Below are 24008 nucleotides of genomic sequence, written 5' to 3'. Positions count from 1 at the left end.
GAGTCTGGTCTCCAAGTGCACCAGTGCCTTTTATAACCTCAAGTGACCAGCTTGAGTAGGAAATCCCTTTGGATCCCAGCTCTGAAGAAACCTGATTGAGTCACCCCATGTATATCAGAATAAGCCATTGCTGTCACTAACAATTACTGCCTTCTCAGTCTCTTATGTAAAAAATTATTGCTTTAAATAGTGATAGGCAGAGTATGGTTCTTCCATTTCTTTTGCCTTTATTTATTAAAGTATTTTGAGAAGTAACAGTAGTGATCTGTCCTTTTTTTAAAAAAATTATTTATTTATTTTTTGAGAGTAAGTCATGAGACTGGCTAATTTTTATATTTTTGGTAGAGACAAGGTTTTGCCATGTTGCCCAGAAAAAAAATAAAAATAAAAAAAGAAAAACAATTCCCAGTAGGAGGGGGCCTCATGACATTTGATTGAGCAGTCATGTGATGACTGATGCTCTTTATAAAGTATTAGTAGGTTCAGGACCATGCTTTCATGAGAGTAATGGTGAGGAAGTTTAGAGGGCCATGGAGACTCAGAGCATGGGGTCCTGATTAGTATTTGCTCTAACCATCCCCTTCCCTGGAAAGGCCTCCCCTCACCTGCAGTCCAGGTGGTTCTGCGAGTCCCCTGGGAGCTCTTGTTGAATTCACTCTTAAGTTCACATCACCAACATGTAGGCATCTGCAGTTTCTGTGTTTCTCCTTTTGGCTACTGGCCTTCCTCATGTATGTCAGACAGTGCTGTTTTCTACTCATCACTGGTTGGGATCTGAGGGGTGGGAGATAGAGAAAGGGAAGAAAAAATATTCAGAATTGAAGAATAATTCAGATTTATACCACTGTGACAAGTTTTATGACTTGCAAACACTGTAGGAGTAGTTTTTTATTCCTTTCCCTAGAGAAGGGTTATGTATGGTTTTAGAATTATCCCTGGGCCAAGGCAAATGTAGAATCTGTTATATTTTGAGCCACTGATCTGCTATTATCAATAATTTGCTTTAAAAAAGTGAAATAACTTAATCCTGCTTTCTTTCCTTCTTAGATAAAGCTATATTGGAGTAAAGCGAAGGCTGAACCATCTGAGAAAGTCTCGCTTAGGATCTCTGTGACACAGCCTGACTCCATAGTTGGGATTGTAGCTGTTGACAAAAGTGTGAATCTCATGAATGCCTCTAATGATATTACAATGGAAAATGTGAGTTTAGCTACTTTTTAAAATTATGAAAATGTGTACTACAAGAGAAAAAGGAAGCTTTACTGTATTACTTTAAATATTTAAAGAAAATTTCACTAGTTCTTTTGCATGCACAAGTCAATAATTAGTAAACCTTCCAAATAAAAAATAATCTGTATTGTAATGGTTATGTTGGAAAGAAGCTTATGTGGCTAAGTGTCCTTGCTTCTTTTATGAGAAATATCACCTAAAGTTAGATGGGAAGAATAAATTCTGGAGGTCTATGGTACTACATGGTAGCTGTAGTTAATGATGATGTAATACATACTTGAAAATTGCTAAGAGAGTAGATTTTAATGTTCTCACCACAGAAAATGATCAGTATGTAGTATGCAAGGTGATGATATGTTAATTAGCTTAATTTAATCATTGCACAGTATATAGATATCAATCTATTGCATTGTACTCCATAAATCTATATAAAAAATGCCACTTATGGTTTTCCTTCATTTTCATACTATCTATCTATCTATCTATCTATCTATCTATCTATATAATTTTTTTTTTTTTTTGAGACGGAGTTTCGCTCTTGTTACCCAGGCTGGAGTGCAATGGCGCGATCTCGGCTCACTGCAACCTCCGCCTCCTGGGTTCAGGCAATTCTCCTGCCTCAGCCTCCTGAGTAGCTGGGATTACAGGCACGTGCCCCCATGCCCAGCTAATTTTTTGTATTTTTAGTTGAGACGGGGTTTCACCATGTTGACCAGGATGGTCTCGATCTCTTGACCTCATGATCCACCCGCCTCGGCCTCCCAAAGTGCTGGGATTACAGGCATGAGCCACCGCGCCCAGCTCTTCATACTATATTTTAAGACACTTCAGAAAGTACTAGGAAATTGACTTGCATATTTCTGGGTTACATTGAATAAGAGAGCTTTAGATAATTTTTGAAGTGTTTTCTATTTTGGTTGTATACAGTGATTATAAATAATTACAGTTCCCATTGAATCAGGAGTTTGCAGTATGTCGAAGTGGTGAAATCATGTTATTCTGCAGAAAATGTACAAACCAAGAAGTATGCGAACATCTAGCATTGCATAAATGAATTACATATTCATGAGTCATTTGGTTTTTAGTTATATGTTCTTGATATATCCCTGTGTACCATTGTCAGTTGTAATCTAGATTGTACAATTTATGTCTATTAATGGATTCAGTACAGTGATTAACAATACATCAGAAAGAAAATTATATATAGTTAGGTTGACTTGGTCATTATATTGTAAAATTTAATTTACTTATGAAAAATTGTACATTTTCTTCAGTCTATACAACTATTTTTTTATCTTTTATTTTTTTTGCAAACTTTTTTTACAACCAATTGGCCATTTTTTTCTCTTTGACTTTTCCTGAGTTCACATTATTTTTAGAAGTCTATAGATCTTGCGTTTGATTTAACTGAATACTATTATATTCAGTTAATATAATTATATACAGTTAATGCTATTATATTCAGTTAAATCAATAGTATTTGAAAAGTATTTAGTTTTCTAAATATCTTGGTAAATATATTATTTCATTTTTTCTTCCCTACGTATGTGTATGTTTGTTTGTATGTACATATATGTGTATACATACACACACACACACACACACACACACCCCCTTTCTGATGTGCTGCTCTCTATCTCTATGTTAATATATAATATATACATGTTTTATATATATATTTCCAGTATGTTTATAAATACATCTAATATATGTATATTTACATTAAATTTTCTCAGATATTAAGATTGCTGTCCCAGATTTCTTTTGGTTCATATTTTCTTGGTGTATTTTTCCATCTTCTTATTTTAAACCTTCTGTAAATATTTGAATATATCTTTTAAAGCATATTATTATATTTTGCTTTTGTTTTTCAATCTAATATAATGGTCATTATCTTTTAATAATTTTTTATTGAATCCACCTATAAGTATGGTAATTCTTGTTCTAATAGGGACTTTTTTCTGCATTTTTCATATTTTAAATTTTAGACTTTTTTTGTGGGCTACATTAAATTTGTTTTGCTAATTTAGAAGTTATTTCTATTTTTGTTACTCTGTTATTCACAAGCTGTACCCATGTTAATTTATTCTTGCTGATTTTGAAAGGTTATCAATATTTGAATCTTCTGGTATGCTACTATATCCTCCTGGTCTCTGTCTCCTCCTCCTCCTAACCTGGCCAGATCATTCTGATTGTGTACAGATTTTAGCTCTGTGTTATCATAGATTGCACTTTCAATCTATGCTGTTCTTTCATTTTTTAAATTGTGAAATCTGTGTTGATTATTTCTTTTTCTCCATTTTATTTTTTTCTCTATTTCTGGGACTTTTGTTATTCAGAAATTGGCACTTTTACTTCCATCTTCTCAGGTGAGCACCTCTGCCCTTCTAGTGTGGACACTTTCTTTCTTCTCTGGGAGAGTTCCTCAATGCACTCTTTCAGCTTAGTGATCATTCATTGGTTGTATCTATCCTACTTTGATCTCTTATACTGTGTCTTTTATGTCAGCTATTATGTTTTTAATATCTGTTATTTTCCTTTGTGTCTTGTTTTTGTTTTATATTCTAATATTTCCCCTTATCTTCTTGTATATATTCACTATGCATATTTTAAATTATTGAATCGAGTTTTTAGTAATTTTATGTCACATGCTGCATGCTACATGTCTAGTTGGATGTCTTACTTTTTTTTTTTTTTTTTTTTTTGAGACGGAGTTTCGCTCTTGTTACCCAGGCTGGAGTGCAATGGCGCGATCTCGGCTCACCGCAACCTCCACCTCCTGGGTTCAGGCAATTCTCCTGCCTCAGCCTCCTGAGTAGCTGGGATGACAGGCATGCGCCACCATGCCCAGCTAATTTTTTGTATTTTTAGTAGAGACGGGGTTTCACCATGTTGACCAGGATGGTCTCGATCTCTTGAGCTTGTGATCCGCCCGCCTCGGCCTCCCAAAGTGCTGGGATTACAGGCGTGAGCCACCGCGCCCGGCGGATGTCTTACTTTTACAGTAGTTATCCTCTGTGGAAGTGTAGTTGATTTGGCAGCTCCTCTGATATTATCTATTGGGGAAGGCATCAGGTTCCAATCTGTGTAAGTCCTGTGAATCCCTTCTGAGGGGAGAGTTCTAGCCTCATGGACTAGAGAATTACTCTTGATCCTTTCTGCTGCCTCCCTCTATTCAGAGTTTCACTTTTAAACCCTTGGGGAAAGAGCACCAGTAAGGGAAAGTCTCCTGAGGTTATGATTCACTAGCCCTGAGGGTTTTGGGGGAGGAGGAGAGGAAGAGTGAATGCTTGAGGGACTTGGGTCTGTTTGCATGTTTTCCTCACTTTCCCACACTAGAAGGGCAGAGGTGCTGATGTGGTGTTATCTTTTGGAGACTTGCACAGGCAATCTGAGCTGCTACTGCTATTGATTTTGGCAGTGAAGTTGCCAGGATTGTGTGTCCTGAGGCTACCCCTGGAGGGAAACAAGGGCAAAATTTAAAAACTTCTCCTCCAGTCTGTTTTCTGACTGTTGTGTCTACTGCTGCGTCTAGCTGCCTTCTGCCTTAGGCTGAAGCCACCCACTTTCTCCCAAGACCAATTGAAGATGTCCACCACTCTTCCTGGGGTTTTCTCCTTGTGCACGTTGAAGTTTCCTGCTTGCTTTTATTGGTTCTCCAGTTGGTTCTGGAGGAGGGAGTCAGGAGCCTGTGATAGTAGACTGTTTGGACTTCTTTTTTTTCTTGTTAAATTTATATGTGTTGTCAATAGCCTCTTGAATGCCTTGGAATAATTTAAGTATATTGGATCTTCCAGGAATAATTTTTAGAGGTTAGCCTTCTTGTGGGTGGCCTGTGCTGCAGCTTTGACAATGCTTTGTTTATTGAGCCACCGAGAACAGGAAGATTTCCTTATGAGATAGATGCTGCTTTTTCTTTTTTCCTTTTCTAAAAATAAATTTTACTGTGTATATTTGAGGTTTACAACATGATGTTATGGAATACATAGAGGCGGTATAATGGTTACTGTAGTGGAACAAATTTATATATTTATCATTTTGCATAGCTACATTTTTGTGACAAAAGCAGTTAAAATCTACCAAAAACTCCAAATATCATACAATTCTATTAACTGTATCTCTCATGTTATAGATTATATCACTGCATTTTTTCATCCCAGATATCTGCTGTTTTTTGTCCTTTGATCTCTGTCTTCTCATTTCCTTCTTCCTTCCCCCCTCATCTCTGTAACTATCTTTTATTTGTTTATTTAAACTTTTAAGTTCAGTGGTACATGTGCAGATTTGTTACATAGGTAAACTTGTGTCATGATGGTCTGTTGTACAGATTATTTCATCACCCAGGTATTAAGCCTAGTATCCAATTGTTATTTTTCCTGATCTTCTCCCTTTTCCCATCCTCCACCCTCTGACAGGTCCCACTGTGTATCACTTCTCTCTATGTGTCCATGTGTTCTCATCATTTAACTCCCACTTACAAGTGAAAATGTGGTATTTGGTTTTCTGTTCCTGGATTAGTTTGCTAAGGATAATGGCCTCCAGCTCCATCCATGTACCTGCAAAGGAAATGATCTTGTTCTTTATGGCTGTGTAGTATTCCATGGTGCATATGTATGTATTTTTTTAATCTAGTCTATCATTGACAGGCATTTAGGCTGATTCCGTGTCTTTGCTATTGTGAATAGTGCTGCAATGAACATATGCATACATATGTCTTTATAATAGAATGATTTATATTCCTTTGGATATATACCCAATAGTGGGATTGCTGGGTCAACTGGTATTTCTGTCTTTAGGTCTTTGAGGAATTGCCACATTGTTTTGTACAATGGCTGAATTAATTAACACTCCTACCAACAGTGTATAAGAGCTCCTTTTTCTCCACAACCTCACCAGCATCTGTCATTTTTTGACTTTTAAATGATAGCCATCCATTCTGACTGGTGTGAGACATATATCTCATACAGTTTTTTTTTTTTTTTTTTTTTTTTTAGACAGAATCTCGCTCTGTCACCCAGGCTGCTGGAGTGCAGTGACTTGATCTTGGCTCACTGCAACTTCTGCCTCCTGGGTTCAAACAATTCTCCTAGCTCAGCCTCCTGAGTAGCTGGGATTACAGGTGTGAGCCACCATGCCCAGCTGATTTTTATAGTTTAATAGAGACAGGGTTTCACCATTTGGGCCAGACTGGTCTCAAACTCCTGAACTCAAGTGATCCTCCTGCTTTGGCCTACCAAAGTGCTGGGATTACAGTGTGAGCCACAATGCCTGGCCTTGTTGTGGTTTTGATTTGCATTTCTCTAATGATCAGTGATGTTGCACTTTTTCTCATATGATTGTAGGCCACGTGTATGACTTCTTTTGAAAAGTGTCTGTTTATATCCTTGTCCACTTTTTAAATGTTTTTTTTTTTTTCCCTTGTAAATTTGTTTAAGTTCTTTATAGATGCTGCATATTAGACCTTTGTCAGATGCATAGTTTGCAAAAATTTTCTCCCATTCTGTAGGTTGCTTACTCCCTTGATAGTTTCTGTTGTGGTGCAGAATCTCTTTCATTTAATTTGATCCCATTTGTCAATTTTTGCTTTTGTTGCAATTGCTTTTGCATCTTCATTATGAAATCTTTGCCTGAGCCTATATCCTGAGTGGTATTGCCAGGTTGTCTTCCAGGATTTTTATAGTTTTGGGCTTGACATTTAAGTTTTTAATCCACCTTGAGTTAATTTTTGTATAAGTTGTAAGGGAGGGATCCAGTTTCAATCTTCTGATTATGGCTACCCAGCTTTCCCATCACCATTTATTGAAAAGGAAATCCTTACCCCATTGCTTGTTTTTGTCAGGTTTGTTGAAGATCAGATAGTTATAGATGTGCAGTTTTATTTCTGCATTTTCTATTCTGTTCCATTGGTCTATGTGTCTGTTTTTTGTACCAGTACCCTGCTGTTTTGATTACTGTAGCCTTGTAGTGTAGTTTGAAGTCAGGTAGCTTGATGGCTGCAGCTTTGTTTTTTTTTGCTTAGGATTGTCTTGGCTATACGAGTACTTTTTTGGTTCCGTATGAATTTTAAAATAGTTTTCTCTAGTTCTGAGAAGAATGTAGTAGTTTAACAGGAATAGCATTGAATGTATAAATTGTTTTGGAAAGTATGGACATTTTAACAATGTTTGTTCTTCCCATTAATGAGCATGGGATGTTTTTCCATTGGTTTGTTCATCTCTGATTTCTTGAGCAGTGGTTTGTAGTTCCCTTTGTAGAGATCTTTTACCTCCCTAGTTAGCTGTATTCATAAATGTTTTATTCTTTTCCTGGCAGTTGTGAATGGGTGCTTATTTCTGATTTATCTCTCTGCTTGCATGTTTTTGGTTTATAGGAATGCTAGTGATTTTTTCACATCAATTTTATATCTTGAGGCTTTGCTGAAGTTGTTTAGTCGGTTTAAGAAGCTTTTGGGCTGAGACTAGGGGGTTTTCTAGAAATAGGATTATATCATCTGCAAACAGGAATAGTTTGACTTCCTCTCTTCCTATTTGGATGTCCTGTATTTCTTCCTTTTGCCGGATTGCCCTAGCCAGAACTTCCAGTACTGTATTGAATGGGAGCGTGGAGAGAGGGCATCCTTGTCTTGTGCTGATAACCACTGTTTAAATGCTGCTTCTTGAATAGTTCTATGAATTGGTGTCTGAGCAAGAGCAGAAGCAAATCTTCCCATATTTGTATTTTGTGACAGAGTTAGAGTCATGGAACTGAAGGCTTTTCTCTTTATTGTGCCTGGCTCTGGCTCCATTGTCTTGCCAGCTTGTTGAGACATTATGAAATTTTTTTCTGATTGTGTTCTTATTGGTGCCTGCTCTAGTTGCTTACTGTAGATGTAGCTGTGGTTGTTGTTAGCATTGCAGAAATAGTGGTTGCAGGTGTTTAATTTTATGCTAGAGTGTGTTTTTTCAACTTGTACTTAGATTTTTTTGTGTGTGATTTTTAATTCCAACTTTGTCTTAATTTATCTGGTTAATGCTAATGTAAATTAGGGATAAGTATCAAAATCATTACCCGAAAAGGTGTAATACTTTAATTTTTTTATTTAGTTAAATATAAATGAAATGAAATTTGCTATTTTTACTATTTTAAGTATTTAATTCAGTGACATTAATTACTTCAAAATGTTGTGTGACCATCACCAATATTTCCAAAACATTTTCATGGCTCCAGACAGAGACTCTCTAATCATTAAACAATATCTACTCATTTCCCCCTCCCCCCAGCCCTTGGCAACTCTAGTCTACTTCCGTCTTTATGAAGTTGCCTGTTCTGGATATTTCACATAAATAAAATTATATAATATTTGCCCTTTTGTGTCTGGCTTATTTCACTTTGCACAATGTTTTCAAGATTCTCCCATGTTGTTGCATGTATCAAAACTTCTTTTCATAGCTGAATAGTATTGTATTGTGTACATATACCACATTTTGTTTTTTTTTTCTGTTGATGGACACTGGTTGTTTCCACCTTTTTTGGCTGTTGTGACTAATGTTGCAATGAGCAGTGGCATACAAGTGTCTCTTGGAGTTACTGTTTTCAGTTCTTTTGGGTATAAGCCCAGGAGTGGAACAACTGGGTTGTATTCTAGTTCTATATTGAATTTTTTGTGGAACTGCCAGTTTTACTCACTCTTTTACCCTGTTTTACTGACTTCTGCTAGCAATGAGTACTGTCCTTGAAGAAAAAAGCATTGCTAATAGGGTATTAGCAATATCTCAGCATTATACATGCAAATACCTCATTTTAGAAAAAACTGTATCTCATGGATGTTGTCGTTTGCATTGCTTTGACTGTCAGTGAGGCTGAATATTTTTCTGCTTATTAATAACTTATATTTCTACTTTTATAAATTGCTTCTTCAGATTTTTTTTAAAAAGTTAGGTCACTGACGTTTTGCAGAGTTTATATTAACCTTCAACAAAGTTAACCTGTCTTTGCCGAAAGTGTGGGTCATTTTTAATGCTGACCTCTGTCTGTTGGTTTTGTCAAACAGTAACTGTAAGTTCTCCCTGACAGAACTGAAGTCCAGACTTCTTAGGAACTCTGGATTGCTGAACAGAGTAAAAGTAAGGGTAAATAAGAAATGCATTTTTGGCTGACTGAATGATGAACCAAGCAATTACATATTCATTGCTCCTCAATATATGTCATTTTCAAAGTTGATAAACATGAAGGCTAAGTTATCTAAGTTACTTGTAAGAAGTGTTGTGGAAGGTTGCTATGAATCCATTCATTCTGTATGTTTTATCTTCTCCTTAGGTGGTCCATGAGTTGGAACTTTATAACACAGGATATTATTTAGGCATGTTCATGAGTTCTTTTGCAGTCTTTCAGGTATGTTTTGTTTGCTATATTGAAAAGATATTACTAGTTTTTACTATTGTAAATTTTCAGATTTAGCGATCATTTTGAGATGTTAACCTTTTATTAAATGTGTCACTGAAGTGCAGTCTTATGTAAGTTGTATTTGAAATGGAAAGATAATCATCTTTCCAGTTTTAAAAGCAAACAGAAAAATTCACCATTAGAAAAGTTAATGGAATTGACATTAAACAAATAATTTTTTTCTTTATGTGTATATATTGCCGTATAAATATATTTCATATATATATTTACTTGACTTTGAAATGGCTCTTTATGCATGAGTGTGTGTGTGTGTTTGAGTAAGATGGAATGTATGTGCATGTGTTTACCGACACTCTCAAAAATGAGCAAAAGTGAGTGAAGAGTGTGGGAGACTGCTGTGATAATTCAGAGAGCATATAAACTTGTGTTTTAGAAGAAAATTAAAATTATTCTTTTTAGGAATGTGGACTCTGGGTATTGACCGATGCAGACCTCAGGGAGGATTATATTGATGGTGTTTGTAAGTAATATATGGTGACATACTTGTATTTGTCTTTCACCTGATATTCAACATTACTTATGTAGGTATGGATATTTTCTAGGTGAACATAGAGATTGTGATTTTCATTTTACCATTCTCTTGTCCTAAAATGTTTGGAGTTCAGTGTACTTGGAAGTATATCTGGGCCATGACATGGAATGTTCACCTGAGCTCCTGTTTAGATCTTTGAAGTGAATGCTTTCCATTTTCTCTCGGTAATTCTTTGAGGTAGCTATATTTTTGGACATATTGGAAGCTGCTGTGCCTCCAATTTGTATCACAAACTGTGCTATTCTTTTGGAATTATTTAAAAGGAGCAACATATTTTTGAGATGGTTTTGTTCTCTAGCTTTTCGAAGTTCAAAAATAGCCCAGATGCCATCATGCCATGAAGTATTCTGGTATACACACACAGACACGCACACACACACACACACACACACACTCACACACACAATCCTTATCAATCTGAGTTCTTCCTGGATGGGTCATATCTGCACATCTTAGTTTCTTGGATAGCTAAATAGAGTTGGCTACCAAGCAATTATAAGTGTGCTTTTAGAAAGAAGTCATAAAATGTTTTGACTGAAGGAAATGTATAAATTAGAATGGTTAACCTTAGAAGGGATTCTCTTTTCTTTCAGGTAAAATTATACTAATATCATCTTGAAAGGCTTCTAGAACTGTCAGCTTCTATCCTTGAATTCCCTGTTTCTGTCAGGATTTCTGTTAGTCCATGCTAAGCCCCACAGTTTCTTTGGGTTGGTTCTTGCTGCCATAGGACACCTGATCCTCTGTCCTGAAGCTTAAAAGATAATGTTATAGTCTTGAAGATGTCATGAAGTCATTATTATCTCTCTATGTTAAAGATATGTGGTACATTTAGCTTTCCTCATATAACCTTCTATCCTAGACAATGTTCCAAGCATCTTTTTCCATTTGTTAGTATCGGCTTTTACCCATCTTTGTTCTTTTTTGTGTATCAAATTCTTCCTAATGCCTCCTGTAATACCCATTCTATTGCCAGTAATACTTACTGCATCCTTTACCTTTTCTGAAAACCTTCTTCAGAGACATTGTGTCTCTGAACACCTTCTCAAGTGATCAACATTTGTTCTGTGCATCGAGTTTACAATTCATTCTCTCTGGTGGCTGTTTTTCTAATTATTGTTAATGTTTATTTATAGATGACCATCCAGAGTATGCTGAAAGGTTTATGGATGAAACTGAAGGACATATAATAGAAATTAATGGCTTTTCTTTGGATAGCAGTCCACATGTCCGAAAACATTTTCCAGAGACTTGGATTTGGCTAGACACCAACATGGGGTAAAAATGTATAAAGTTCTTTGCCCATATATAGTTTGTTTAGTGTTTGTTTTAAAGAAGCTTTGCCCTCTTTCTAATGTTTAAGTACAAGCATAGTGTAACTAAGAACTAAGCAGACTGAAATTTTTTTTTTTTGAAATTACATTTATTGAATCTAAATGTAGTTTTTGATAAAGCCACACACAAATTATGGCAGGAAGCTCTGATCAATGATAAGACAGGCCTTTTTTGAATGAAGGGTAATTTTAACTTCCTTGAAGTTTTGTGATTCTTGTTAGAGAAAAATTGCTGGGAGTACATTTGTTGTCACAGGGTGGGAAGCACTCATGATTACCTCCTGTGACCCCTGGCAATGCTGCTAACTGAACCGTGTTCCTCACAAAACATTCCCAGGAGTCAAAGGGACAAGGGGCATGGGTGGTGGAAGGAATTCAGCTTAACTGATAAACCCGTACAACCTGGCCTGATAATTGAGCAGGTAAATCATGAAATCCATGTAGTATTTTATAATCAGCTGTTTAAAGATAGTTGAGTTAACACGTGAGTGAAATCTCAAGAAACAAATAACAGCATTGACAGGGATACAGATAAAAACTTTTCTGCAAATTTAGAGGAAAAATTAGAATTAAGTTTGAAAATATGTATTTATTATCTACACAAAATTTGTGGAATAAATGTTTATTCAGAAGATATAAATATTGCAGGAAGATTTTATTAGAATATGGAACAATATGCAGTATTATGACCTTATGATGACCTATTCTTTGAGAAGTTGGGATCTACTATTTTATACTTAAATCTTTTAAATGGTTTTAAATTTAGATATGTAAACAATGTGAAAAATTGAAATTCTTCCAAAAATAGTTTAGATTATGTTGCCTTATTTAGAAATAATCAGTTCTTGGTTTCGTGATGTTTATGTTTATTGTCTTGACTTCAGTTCCAGGATTTACCAAGAATTTGAAGTAACTGTACCTGATTCTATCACTTCTTGGGTGGCTACTGGTTTTGTGGTCTCTGATGACCTGGGTCTTGGACTAACAACTACTCCAGTGGAGGTATTGTATTGACGAGCTGCTTTTCAATGTTACAGTGACATTAGGCTAACAGAGTGTCAGCTCCTCAGTGGACTTTTAAAAAAAGTAATTGCTTATATTTATCACAGTTTAGAGATTCCTTGGCTTTGTCTTTGCTATTTATCTGTTTTATATTTTAGAATGTGAGCTATATATAGCTATATAAACTGCTAAATGTGCAAAGTCCATATTAAGATTTGGGTAGAAAAGTTTATTATTGACTTGAACTAACCATCTCCAAAGGCCAGAAGAAAGAGAAAGAGTAACAGAAAGAGAAAAAGAGAGAGAGAAAGAGAGACAGGAGGGGAGAGAGAGTGGGTCTTTTCATGTGTCCTCTTCAAGAATGAACAGAACTTCTCAAGTTCTTCCCTAGCCAGTATTCCATCATGTCTTTTAGTCAAATTGCATCATATATTGTTTCCTAAACCAGTCACTGGCAGGAGAAATATAGTGACCATGAGTGGCCTTAGACCAGTAGCTCTCACTTTAATTTTACCTGAAGCCCCCTTTTATAACAGACATTTTGTGTTGCCTTTTTACCATCCCCAGATGAAATTCATAGAAAGTATAAGACATCTGTATATACAACTTTCTAAAAAACATCGGTATGTGATTATTAGAGAAATGCAAATCAAAACCACATTGAGATACCACATCACGCCAGTTAGAATGGCGATCATTAAAAAATCTGGAGACAACAGATGCTGGAGAGGATGTGGAGAAATAGGAACACTTTTACACTGTTGGTGGGAGTGTAAACTAGTTCAAGCATTGTGGAAGACAGTGTGGCGATTCCTCAAGGACCTAGAAATAGAAATTCCATTTGACCCAGCAATCCCATTACTGTGGATATACCCAAAGGATTATAAATCATTCTATTATAAAGACACATGCACATATATGTTCATAGTGGCACTGTTTACAATAGCAAAGACCTGGAACCAACCCAAATGCCCGTCAACGATAGACTGAACAAGGAAAATGTGGCACATAAACACCATGTAATACTATACAGCCATAAAAAATGATGAGTTCATGTCCTTTGTAGGGACATGGATAAATCTGAAACCATCATTCTCAGCAAACTGACACAAGAACAGAAAATCAAACACCACATATTCTCACTCATAGGCGGATGTTGAACATTGAGAATGCAGGGACATAGAGAAGGGAGCATCACAAACAGGGGTCTGTTGGTTGGAGGGGGCAAGGGAAGGACAGCGGCGGGGGTGGGGAGTTGGGGAGGGATAATATGGGGAGAAATGCCAGATACAGGTGATGGGGAGGAAGGCAGCAAACCACATTGCCGTGTGTACTTATGCAGCAATCCTGCATGATCTGCACATGTACCCCAGAACCTAAAGTACAATTAAAAAAAAAAGAAGAAAAAATCAGTATGCCCTAAGTAAAAGACTAAGGAGAAATAAAAGGAAAGTAATGTATAATAAAATAATATGTATTTCAGTATGTAAGTGATCAGACATAGTGACATATTGAAATATTTATGCTGTGCATAGAACCACCCTGCATATAACAGCTACAAATGCAGTTTGATATATATGTATTGTTTCAGTAACTCAAAAACCTTGAGTGATGCTGCGTATGGTGGTATGCATTTTCAAAATGGTGACTGATTTTTGGTAAAGGTACAAATAAAACAAATTGCAGTTGTGTTGTTTGAAATAAAATGAATTGTCTCCTTTGAAATGTAATTTCGATTTACAAAATAAGTGTATTCATGAAAAATTCAGTGTATATTGAAAAATGCTTTGGGTTTATATAGAAATTAGAATTAGGGCCAGGTGCAGTGGCTCAAGCCTGTAATCCCAGCACTTTGGGAGGCTGAGGCAGGTGGATCACAAGGTCAAGAGATCGAGACCATCCTGGTCAACATGGTGAAACCCTGTCTCTACTAAAAATACAAAAAAATTAGCTGGGCATGGTGGCGCGTGTCTGTAATCCCAGCTACTCAGGAGGCTGCGGCAGGAGAATTGCCTGAACCCAGGAGGCGGAGGTTGCGGTGAGCCGAGATCGCGCCATTGCACTCCAGCCTGGGTAACAAGAGCGAAACTCCGTCTCAAAAAAAAAACAAAAAACAAAAAAGAAATTAGAATTAGATTGTAAGCTCAGGCCATTATAAACAGGCAATTCAACTACACGAATGTCTGAAGGGACATTCAAGAATCATGAGAACACAGAGCAATTTTTCATTGTCTGGGACTATCCTCAGCATTGCAGACTGTCACCCAGTAACTACTGATAGCACCTTTGTGTCACGGTGGCAATCTAAGGCACCTTCACAAATGTCCAGATAAAGTCTAGAGGGAGTTACTACTGCCAGCAAAACCATTGGCCTAAACTAATCCGGGTTTAGTTTTAGATGCCAGGGTGGGACTTGGCCAATGATACCAGAATTGGATCACTGAGGAGGAAGCACATGTATTCACATGTCCCACATATTTTCTTGTCTGTATGTAAAAATAAATCATATATGTGTTTTAGAAATAATTGCCAATTTCCTCTTTAAATTTAATCAAAAGGCACATGTATTTACATGTCCCACTCTAGAACAGGGGCTGTGGGATTTGGCAGAGATTTTTTTTTGAGACGGAGTTTCACTCTTGTTACCCAGGCTGGAGTGCAATGGCGAGATCTTGGCTCACCGCAACCTCCACCTTCCAGGTTCAGGCAATTCTCCTGCCTCAGCCTCCTGAGTAGCTGGGATTACAGGCATGTGCCACCATGCCCAGCTAATTTTTTGTGTTTTTAGTAGAGACGGGGTTTCACCATGTTGACCAGGATGGTCTCGATCTCTTGACCTCATGATCCACCCGCCTCGGCCTCCCAAAGTGCTGGGATTACTTGGCAGGGTTTTTAAAGCAGTCAGGTGGAGTTGATATAGGATGAAAGAAGAGCAAATTGCTTTGGGATTAGACAGGCTGCATTCTAGTTCTGGCTCTTCTACTTGCCAACAATATGAATTTGTACCAGTTATAAAGATCTCTAAAATTTAATTTTCTTTTCTATAAAATAGGAGCTTAACACTAATCTCATGGGGTTGTAATGACCAAACAAAATAATTTATGTCAAGTGCTTGTACTGGTAGGCACTTAATAAGTATAGAGATGATTGGGTTAAGTAACAGAAGTCAATTTGCCATCATTCATTTGTGATAAGTTGATGTTTGCTTTTCGTTGATAGACATTTCTAGATGAAGTTAAAAACTTCACAGGTTTTATAAAGATGGTATTTAATTCATAAAATGTGAAGAATTTTGACCTGAATGAAAACGTGTACTCATTGTGTTCTTTCCAGCTGCAAGCCTTCCAACCATTTTTCATTTTTCTGAATCTTCCCTACTCTGTTATCAGAGGTGAAGAATTTGCTTTGGAAGTAACTATATTCAATTATTTGAAAGATGCCACTGAGGTAATATATTCAAGCTTTTGTTGATCATTTACATTCAGCAAAAAATGGAGGTAGCCTGAAGGGATTGGGTTGTGTAGTGTCGGGGCATTTGGGATTCTAAGCACTTTATACATTTCTGGGAGACTGAAAATAGATATATCTTGCCAGTGATTTCTTCTGCTAATTAATGTCTAAGAACATCATTAGCATGTCTACACCTTCCCTCCTTGAATTTTCAGCATAGGTTTTTCGCTTTCAGCAGGAAAGTTCTTTATTGTCTCTGAAGCATGCCTTTTTCTTTCCTGCTGCCCTGCATTTCCCCCTGGTTTTGTCTCTTAGGCTGGAGTGCAATGGTGGGATCTTGGCTCACTGCAACTTTAGCCTCCCGGGTTCAGGCAATTCTCCTGCCTCAGCCTCCAAGTAGCTGGGATTACAAGTGTGCACCACCAAGCCAGGCAAATTTTTTGTATTTTTAATAGAGACAGAGCTTTTCCATGTTGGCCAGGCTGATCTTGAACTGCTGGCCTCAAGTGATCTGCCTGCCTCAGCCTCCCAAAGTGCTGGGATTACAGGAATGAGCCACTGCACCCGACCACCATTCTGTTATGTTTGTAACCTCCATGTTTATATTTTCAAGGATTCACTATTGGATTCATGTGCCTTGTATTTCTTAGCTAGTCATTTCCCTGGGAGGCAGGAGTTAGGTCCACTATTTGTGTTATGCCCACAGTATGTTAACCAAATGATTGATTTTTCTCTCCCAAGAATAAGTAGGGATATATAATATAATATAAAATTATATTATATAAAATATAGTATAAATATAAACTTTATTACATACATGAAAATACTATAATCTCTTTAGACACTTCATATATAGAGTAATTTTTTTAAATTAAAATTTTAATTTTTTAAGCTTTTTATTGACATATTTGGCTGACAATACAGGAAGTATTTTTTTATTTTTAAATTTTACTTTTAAACCCTGTAACAAGTAAAAGATCTAGAGCCAAAAGGCCTGAATTCTTCCAATCTACCTTTTACCAGCAAATGACTTAATTGTTGTTTCTCATCTGTAAAATGGGAGTGATAATTATTATACCCACAAACGATATTCTGAGAAGCAGAGGAAAACATCAATGGAAAAATAATTTATAAAATGTAAAGCCTAGAGAAATGCTATTTTTGATGAGTTGGCAACTTTGGGATAATTTACAAAACTTTACAACCAAGATATACTTCAGGACTAATAGTCTGAGTTGTACTTTCACTGGAATAGTTTTTACAACAACTTCAATGAATTCAATAATTCTTCATGCTGTTTTCTTCATATTTTTCTAATGGGACTGGTATGTTCCAGGATGACATAGTTAAATCAAGCTGGTGGTGAAATCAATATATGAAATAACCTTTCTGTGCACATCCTTACCACCTAATGGTGTCAGATAGTGAGAGAATTTAATATTAGTGAGAGGGCTAGAAATGGGGCTGAAGAGTGTCCTTTCCCCATGCATCTTGAGGTTGAGGGGAAATCATAGAAAATAAGTGAAATTTTTCCTGATAGCCTTTGAAACTCTCCTTGGCCGAATCTTTATCTCATCTCTTCTCTGGTCTTGAGCCCCTCAGATTGAACAGCACTTAAAGTGGTGATAAAAGAGCACTTTACTGATGAGCATTTATCATACAAAAGCTTTGATCTATTTTTTTCTTTCAGGTTAAGGTAATTGTTGAGAAAAGTGACAAATTTGATATTCTAATGACTTCAAATGAAGTAAATGCCACAGGCCACCAGCAGACCCTTCTGGTTCCCAGTGAGGACGGGGCAACTGTTCTTTTTCCCATCAAGCCGACACATCTGGGAGAAATTCCTATCACAGTCACGGCTCTGTCACCCACTGCTTCTGATGCTATCACCCAGATGATTTTCGTAAAGGTGAATATTTGATTTCTGAAATAAGTGAAGTAGAAATACATATTTAAAAAGGAAGCAGGTGATTTTTTTTCTCTTGGTTAAATGTTTTGGCATATCTAGCAGGCCGTCCTTTTACCTTTCTGGTAATGCCTAATAATTTTCTCATCTGTATGTAAAAATAATCATATGTATGTTTTAGAAATAATTGCCAATTTCCTCTTTAACTTTAGTCAGGAACGTGACTATAAAGACGAACAGCTCTTTTGCAGCCATTTACATCCACAGACGGTGTTATGTTGTGATCCTGTGAAAACATGGTCAAGTCAATTTGTAGATTTAGGATTTTGGAATTTTTCAGTGAAGGTAAAAGAGATTTTGATAGATTTTTTTCAAAGATATTCCAGACAGAAAGACAATAAGCATGGTGACTAAACACTTCTATTCTGGGGTGAGGCAACCCTGTGTTTGAATCTCAGTTTTGCCAAGTATGATTTTGAACAAGGCACTTAATCTCCTGCTCTTTGGATAATTTTAGCAACTACCTGAAAGGGTTTTTCTCCTTATGTTTTCATCTTCTTCTTTGTCATTTTCATGGTCAGTCCATGAGATGTCTTATCTAATTTAACTAGAACTTACTAACAGATTTGAAGTAAGAATAACAAAGTGTTAGGCACTGTGTCATCAGATTTAATTCAATTTCATGGAAATGGTGCCAATTAAGTGTAAATCCTGTTGGAAAGCACATTTCAGTTAATGGCTTTGTGAGAGAATCTAAAAGTAGGAAAAAATAATTAAAATTACGGTAATTTGTTGTAATACCAACTAACAGGAAAAACTCATTCTGTGAAACGAATGTATTACTTGTTTAAATAAAATATCTAATTTAAAGAAAACAAAAGAAGAAATGGTAGGTGCTTATTTAGCCATACACAAACCTCAGACACAACAGGTCAGATGTTTGTGCTCATATCTGTGTACAGTTCTCTGTAAATATATGAGTAGAGACCATGTTAATTGTGTTCCTTTTATTCAACAGGCTGAAGGAATAGAAAAATTATATTCACAATCTGTCTTATTAGACTTGACTGACAGTAGGCTACAGAGTACCCTGAAAACTTTGAGTTTCTCCTTTCCTCCTAATACAGTGACTGGCAGTGAAAGAGTTCAGATCACTGCAATTGGTAAGAACAGAGGATATCACCATCTGTTGGTTTCATTGTGTCTGATCATATATGTTGTTCCTTAAAGATGTATTTTCTTATTGAGTCCTAATGAGAAGAGATTTCAAAAATTTTTAGTTGGTTTGCCAGTATTTTATTGAAGATTTTTGCATCTTCCATAAGTTGGATATTGGCCTGAAGTTTTCTTTTATCATTGAGTCTCTGCTGGGTTTTGGTATCAGGATGATGTGATGCGGGGACGGAGGCAGGAAACCACCTTGCCATGTGTGTACCTATGCAACAATTCTGCATGATCTGCACATGTACCCCAGAACCTAAAGTACAATAAAAAACATTTTTTTAGTTGGCCCCAATGATTATATTATGAAGGCTGGAAGATTATGTATCATAGACTAGTTCTTCTCAGTCTTCATTGTGCGTAAGAATCACCCGGGAGTCTTGTTTAAAAGCAAATTCTGGTTTAGTAGGTCTGGAGCAGGGCCTGGGAATCTGCATTTCTAACAAGGTCCTAGATGTTGGTGATAGTTTTGGCTTCCAGACCATACTTTGAGTGGCAAGGCCTCACTCTACCGTGGCTGGAGAAAGGGATTATTCCTAAGAGCAGAGCTTCTGGCTTCTGTGGCTCTCCACCACTGGTGAATATCAGAATCTTCTAAGGAGCTCTGTAAATACACAAACATCTGGGCTCTACTCTAACCCTACTAAGTCAGAATTGCTTGGGCTATGACTTGGTCATGTATATCTTAAAAAGCTTTCACAAGTGATTCAGGTAATCAGAGGTTGAGTACTACTGCCTAGAGCAGTTCTCTGTGCAGGATATGAGGAACCCTTACAGTAGGAAGTTACCCACTGACTTGAGTCACCTTTCCTAGTTGCTTTCCATAACATAAAAGTACTTTTCAAAAATTGACAATTTATAGTTGTGTAAATTTGTGGAATACAAAGTGATATTATCATTTATGAATACAATATGGAATAATTAAATCAAGCTGGTTAATGTATTAATCACCTCAAATACTTAACTGTTTTTTGTTGGGGGGGGGGGAACATTTGAAATTTACTCTCTTAGCAATTTTTTTTTTTTTTTGACAGAGTCTCTCTCTGTCAAAGGCTAGAGTACAGTGGCAGGATCTTGGCTCACTGCAACCTCTGCCTCTTGGGGTTCAAGTGAGTCTCCTGCCTCATCCTTCTGAGTAGCTGGGATTACAGGCATGTGCCACGATGCCCAGCTAATGTTTGTATTTTTAGTAGAGATGGTATTTCACCATGTTGGCCAGGGTGGTCTCAAATTCAAATCCCTGACCCCGGGTGATCCATCCTCCTTTGCCTCCCAAAGTGCTGGGATTACAGGTGTGAGCCACGGCGCTCAGCCTCTCTTAGCAATTTTGAAATGTACAGTACTCTTGTTATTAACTATAATTTTCCATGCTAAAAGTGCTTTTTTTTTTTTTTTTTTTTTTTTTTTTGAGACAAAGTCTCTCTCTGTAGCCCAGGGTGAAGTGCAGTGGTGGACTGAAGTGCAGAAAGTGAACTACAACCTTCACTTTCTGGGTTCAAGTGATTCTTGTACCTCAGCCTCCCATGAAGCTGGGACTACAGCTGTGTGTCACGATGCCTGGCTAATTTTTTATATTTTCAGTAGAAATGGGATTTCACCATGTTGGCCAGGCTGATCTCAAACTCCTGACCTAAGGTGATTTGCCCACCTTGGCCTCCCAAAGTGCTGGGATTACAGGCATGAGCCATTGAGCTGGCCTATAGGTACTTTTTAATTAAACATAATGTCTACACAAATGGTGTTGTTAGTCAGGGTTCTCCAGAGAAACAGAACCAATAGGAGATACTTATATATAAGAGGAGATTTGTTATGAGGAATTGGCTCATGCAATTATGGAGGCTGAGAAGTCCAATGGTCTGCTTTTGCAAGCTGGAGACCCAGGAAAGTCAGTAGTATAATTCACCTGACTGTGAACCAGGGGAGCTGAAATCCCAGTCCTAGGAGAAGACGAGATGAGGTATCTCAGCTTAAGTAGTGAGTCAGGAAAAAAAGCGGTGATTCCTCCTTCCTCAAGCTTTTGTCTATTCAGGCTTTCCCCTTGAATGGTGTCCACACACACTGGGAGGACAATCTGCTGGACCCAGTCCACCAGTTCAAATGCTAATGTCTAGAAATACCCTCACAGACACCCAGAAACAATACTGAATCTAGGAACCCCATGGCCCACTTAAGTTGACACACAAAATTAACCATCACAAATGGTTTGTTTATATAGCGTGCTTTACAAATAACTGAAGAAAACGGTTTAATTAATGACATCTAATAGTTTGTTAGATCTTTAAGGTGTAATTAATGACATCTAATAGTTTGTTGGATCTTTAAGGTATAATTAAGGACATCTAATAGTTTGTTGGATCTTTAAGGTGGCAGGACCTAAAACACTTTTTTATAGTTCTTTTATATTTCACCAGCAGGTGTAATGCTTTCCATTATGACCCAAACAACCAATCTGTAGGCAGATGACTTTATTTGGAGAGTTAGATATAATTTTTCTTTTTTGGGGAAAGAGACAGGGCTTAGCTATGTGTGCGCCAGGCTAGACTTGAATTTCTGAGCTCACGCAGTCCTCCTGTGTCAGCCCCTTGCATCGCTGGGACTGCAGGTGTGCACCACTGTGCCTGGCCAATTCTTAAAAGGAATTAAATAAGCTCTCTATTTAGGGGAATAAATTCTGATTAAGCATCTCCTACAGTGTTGGGATGCTGGGCGATGCACTACACACACACACATGCGTACGCATTTGCACGCACACGCACACATATACACAGAAGGAAGGAGCCTGGCATTTTACATATATACTACCACTCCTTACATAGGACCAATTCTATCTATGGTCATGGAAATACCTCGAGGCTTAATTTTTATGCTTGATGTAAAGAATGGATTTTCGAGAAGCTGCTGCGCCCTTCCCTGGTCCTTGCACGTCTAAAGGCCGAGCGTCTAAAGGCCGAGCAGCCCCGTCGCTAGGATGCCGCGTGGAAGCCGAAGCCGAACCTCCCGCATGGCCCCTCCAGCCAGCCGGGCCCCTCAGATGAGAGCTGCTCCCAGGCCAGCACCAGCCGCTCAGCCACCAGCAGCAGCACCCCCGTCTGCAGTTGGCTCTCAGGCTGCTGCGCCCCGGCAGCCAGGTCTGCTGTCCCAGATGGCAACCACTGCAGCTGGCGTGGCTGTGGGCTCTGCTGTGGGGCACACACTGGGCCATGCCATTACTGGGGGCTTCAGTGGAGGAAGTGGTCCTGAGCCTGCAAGGCCTGACATCACTTACCAGGAGCCTCAGGGAAGCCAGCCGGCACAGCAGCAGCAGCCTTGCTTCTGTGAGATCAAACAGTTCTTGGAGTGTGCCCAGAACCAGGGTGACATCAAGCTCTGTGAGGGTTTCAGTGAGGTGCTGAAACAGTGCCGACTTGCAAACGGATTGGCCTAATCAAGAAGTTCAAACTAGAGAAATGGAAAACCAGCTCTCATAACCAACCTAATATAAAAATTTAATTAATAGTGAAGATGTAAAGTGTAGCCATGAGTTAAACCTCTCCTGTCCTTCCTAGCTTCCTTGCTTCAGAATTGAAATGGAAGGGGGTGTTCTTACTCTGTAGAATTTGGAGCTGGTCAGATGTTTGTGTGGCTTCCTTAAACTAGCTGTTATGATTTTATTCTTTGTGAGTTAATTAGAATAAAGTGATTTTCTTCCAAAAAAAGAATGAATTTTCAAGGTTTATTTTCACATTTTTTAAAAAAGATCTATTTTGTAGCCCAGAATGTACAAATTTTAGCTTGCTTCTTTGAACTTTGAGAGTCTAAGTTTATGTTCACTTTGAATATGAAACATATAACCTGCAGTGGTAGCAATAAACCTCTATTTCTTTGTATTCACATCTAAAGTTTAAGCTATGCTGGCACAGCTTCAGCCTATTCATATGAAACAGGCTTTTCCCCACCTTTTTAATATTCATTTTTTAGGATCACATTTTCACTAAGTATTTGGACTTGGCATTGTATAAGTTTTCAAAATAAACTACGTAGAAAGATACTCTTATGTATACACCTTAACAATGGAAGGACCAAAATTAGAACTCAGGCTTCATATTTCTGAATTTTTACTACTTTCTGTGAGTTGTGGTGTTAGGATGTGGGTAGAGGGTTTTTTTTAAAGGATGTATTTTATTTAATTTTAGATTGCTGACTTTGAAGAGTATTCCTAATCCTTTTAGGAATTAGAAATGCTTATATTTGTTTTTGCTAAATAGAGCACATTGGAAAACACTACAATCTTCTTTTTTTTTTTTTTTTTTTTTTTTGAGGTGGAGTCTAGCTCTGTCACCCAGGCTGGAGTGCAGTGGCGTGATCTTGGCTCAGTGAAACCTCTGCCTCCTGGGTTCAAGTGATTCTTCTGCCTCAGCCTCCCAAGTAGCTGGGATTACAGGTGCCTGCCACCACACCCAGCTAATTTTTGTATTTTTAGTAGAGATGGGGTTTCACTGTGTTGGCCAGGCTGGTCTCAAACTTCTAACCTTGTTATCTGCCCGCCTCGGCCTCCCAAAGTGCTGGGATTACCACCATAAGGCACTGCGCCTGGCCCCCCCCCCCTTTTTTTTAAAATTATTTCTCAACTGCTTGTGGTATATTAGTAAGAAATAAGAATAAAATTTTGTTTGTGTGAAGAATACTACTATTCAAAACATTTCTTTCCTGTATAAGTGATAGTGTCCTACTAATCAATTCCTTACATTTAAAAAAATATTTTTTAAAAAGTTATTTTTTGCCTAATTTATGGTGTAAGCTTTAACTGAGCTAGAAATGTCCTTTTTAACCACATGATTTGCAAGTTCAGTACCAGAGCTTTGTTATTTTTTGACCAGTCTTCCTAAAAGCTTGATGTAAAGTTTCAACTCTG

The 24008-nt window shown here is 37.5% G+C and overlaps 1 protein-coding gene and 1 pseudogene across 1 annotated transcript in view; both read left to right on the top strand.

The window, feature by feature from the left end:
• The window catches only part of CD109 (CD109 molecule), a 147053-nt gene that overhangs the window by 85165 nt on the left and 37880 nt on the right, over nt 1-24008 (top strand). The window contains exons 15-22 of the mRNA XM_003926323.4: nt 1048-1200; nt 9526-9600; nt 10072-10132; nt 11341-11482; nt 12423-12540; nt 15874-15987; nt 17681-17899; nt 18915-19059. Coding sequence (XP_003926372.3) covers nt 1048-1200; nt 9526-9600; nt 10072-10132; nt 11341-11482; nt 12423-12540; nt 15874-15987; nt 17681-17899; nt 18915-19059 — 1027 coding nt within the window. The remainder of the gene's footprint in view (nt 1-1047; nt 1201-9525; nt 9601-10071; nt 10133-11340; nt 11483-12422; nt 12541-15873; nt 15988-17680; nt 17900-18914; nt 19060-24008) is intronic.
• Nucleotides 19093-23399, top strand: LOC101050204 (coiled-coil-helix-coiled-coil-helix domain-containing protein 2 pseudogene; annotated as a pseudogene).

This window comes from Saimiri boliviensis, chromosome 4, assembly GCF_048565385.1.
Source record: "Saimiri boliviensis isolate mSaiBol1 chromosome 4, mSaiBol1.pri, whole genome shotgun sequence".
Classification (NCBI taxonomy): domain Eukaryota; kingdom Metazoa; phylum Chordata; class Mammalia; order Primates; family Cebidae; genus Saimiri; species Saimiri boliviensis.
Note: the sequence above shows the minus strand (reverse complement) of the source record. Positions and strands in the feature narration are given on the sequence as shown.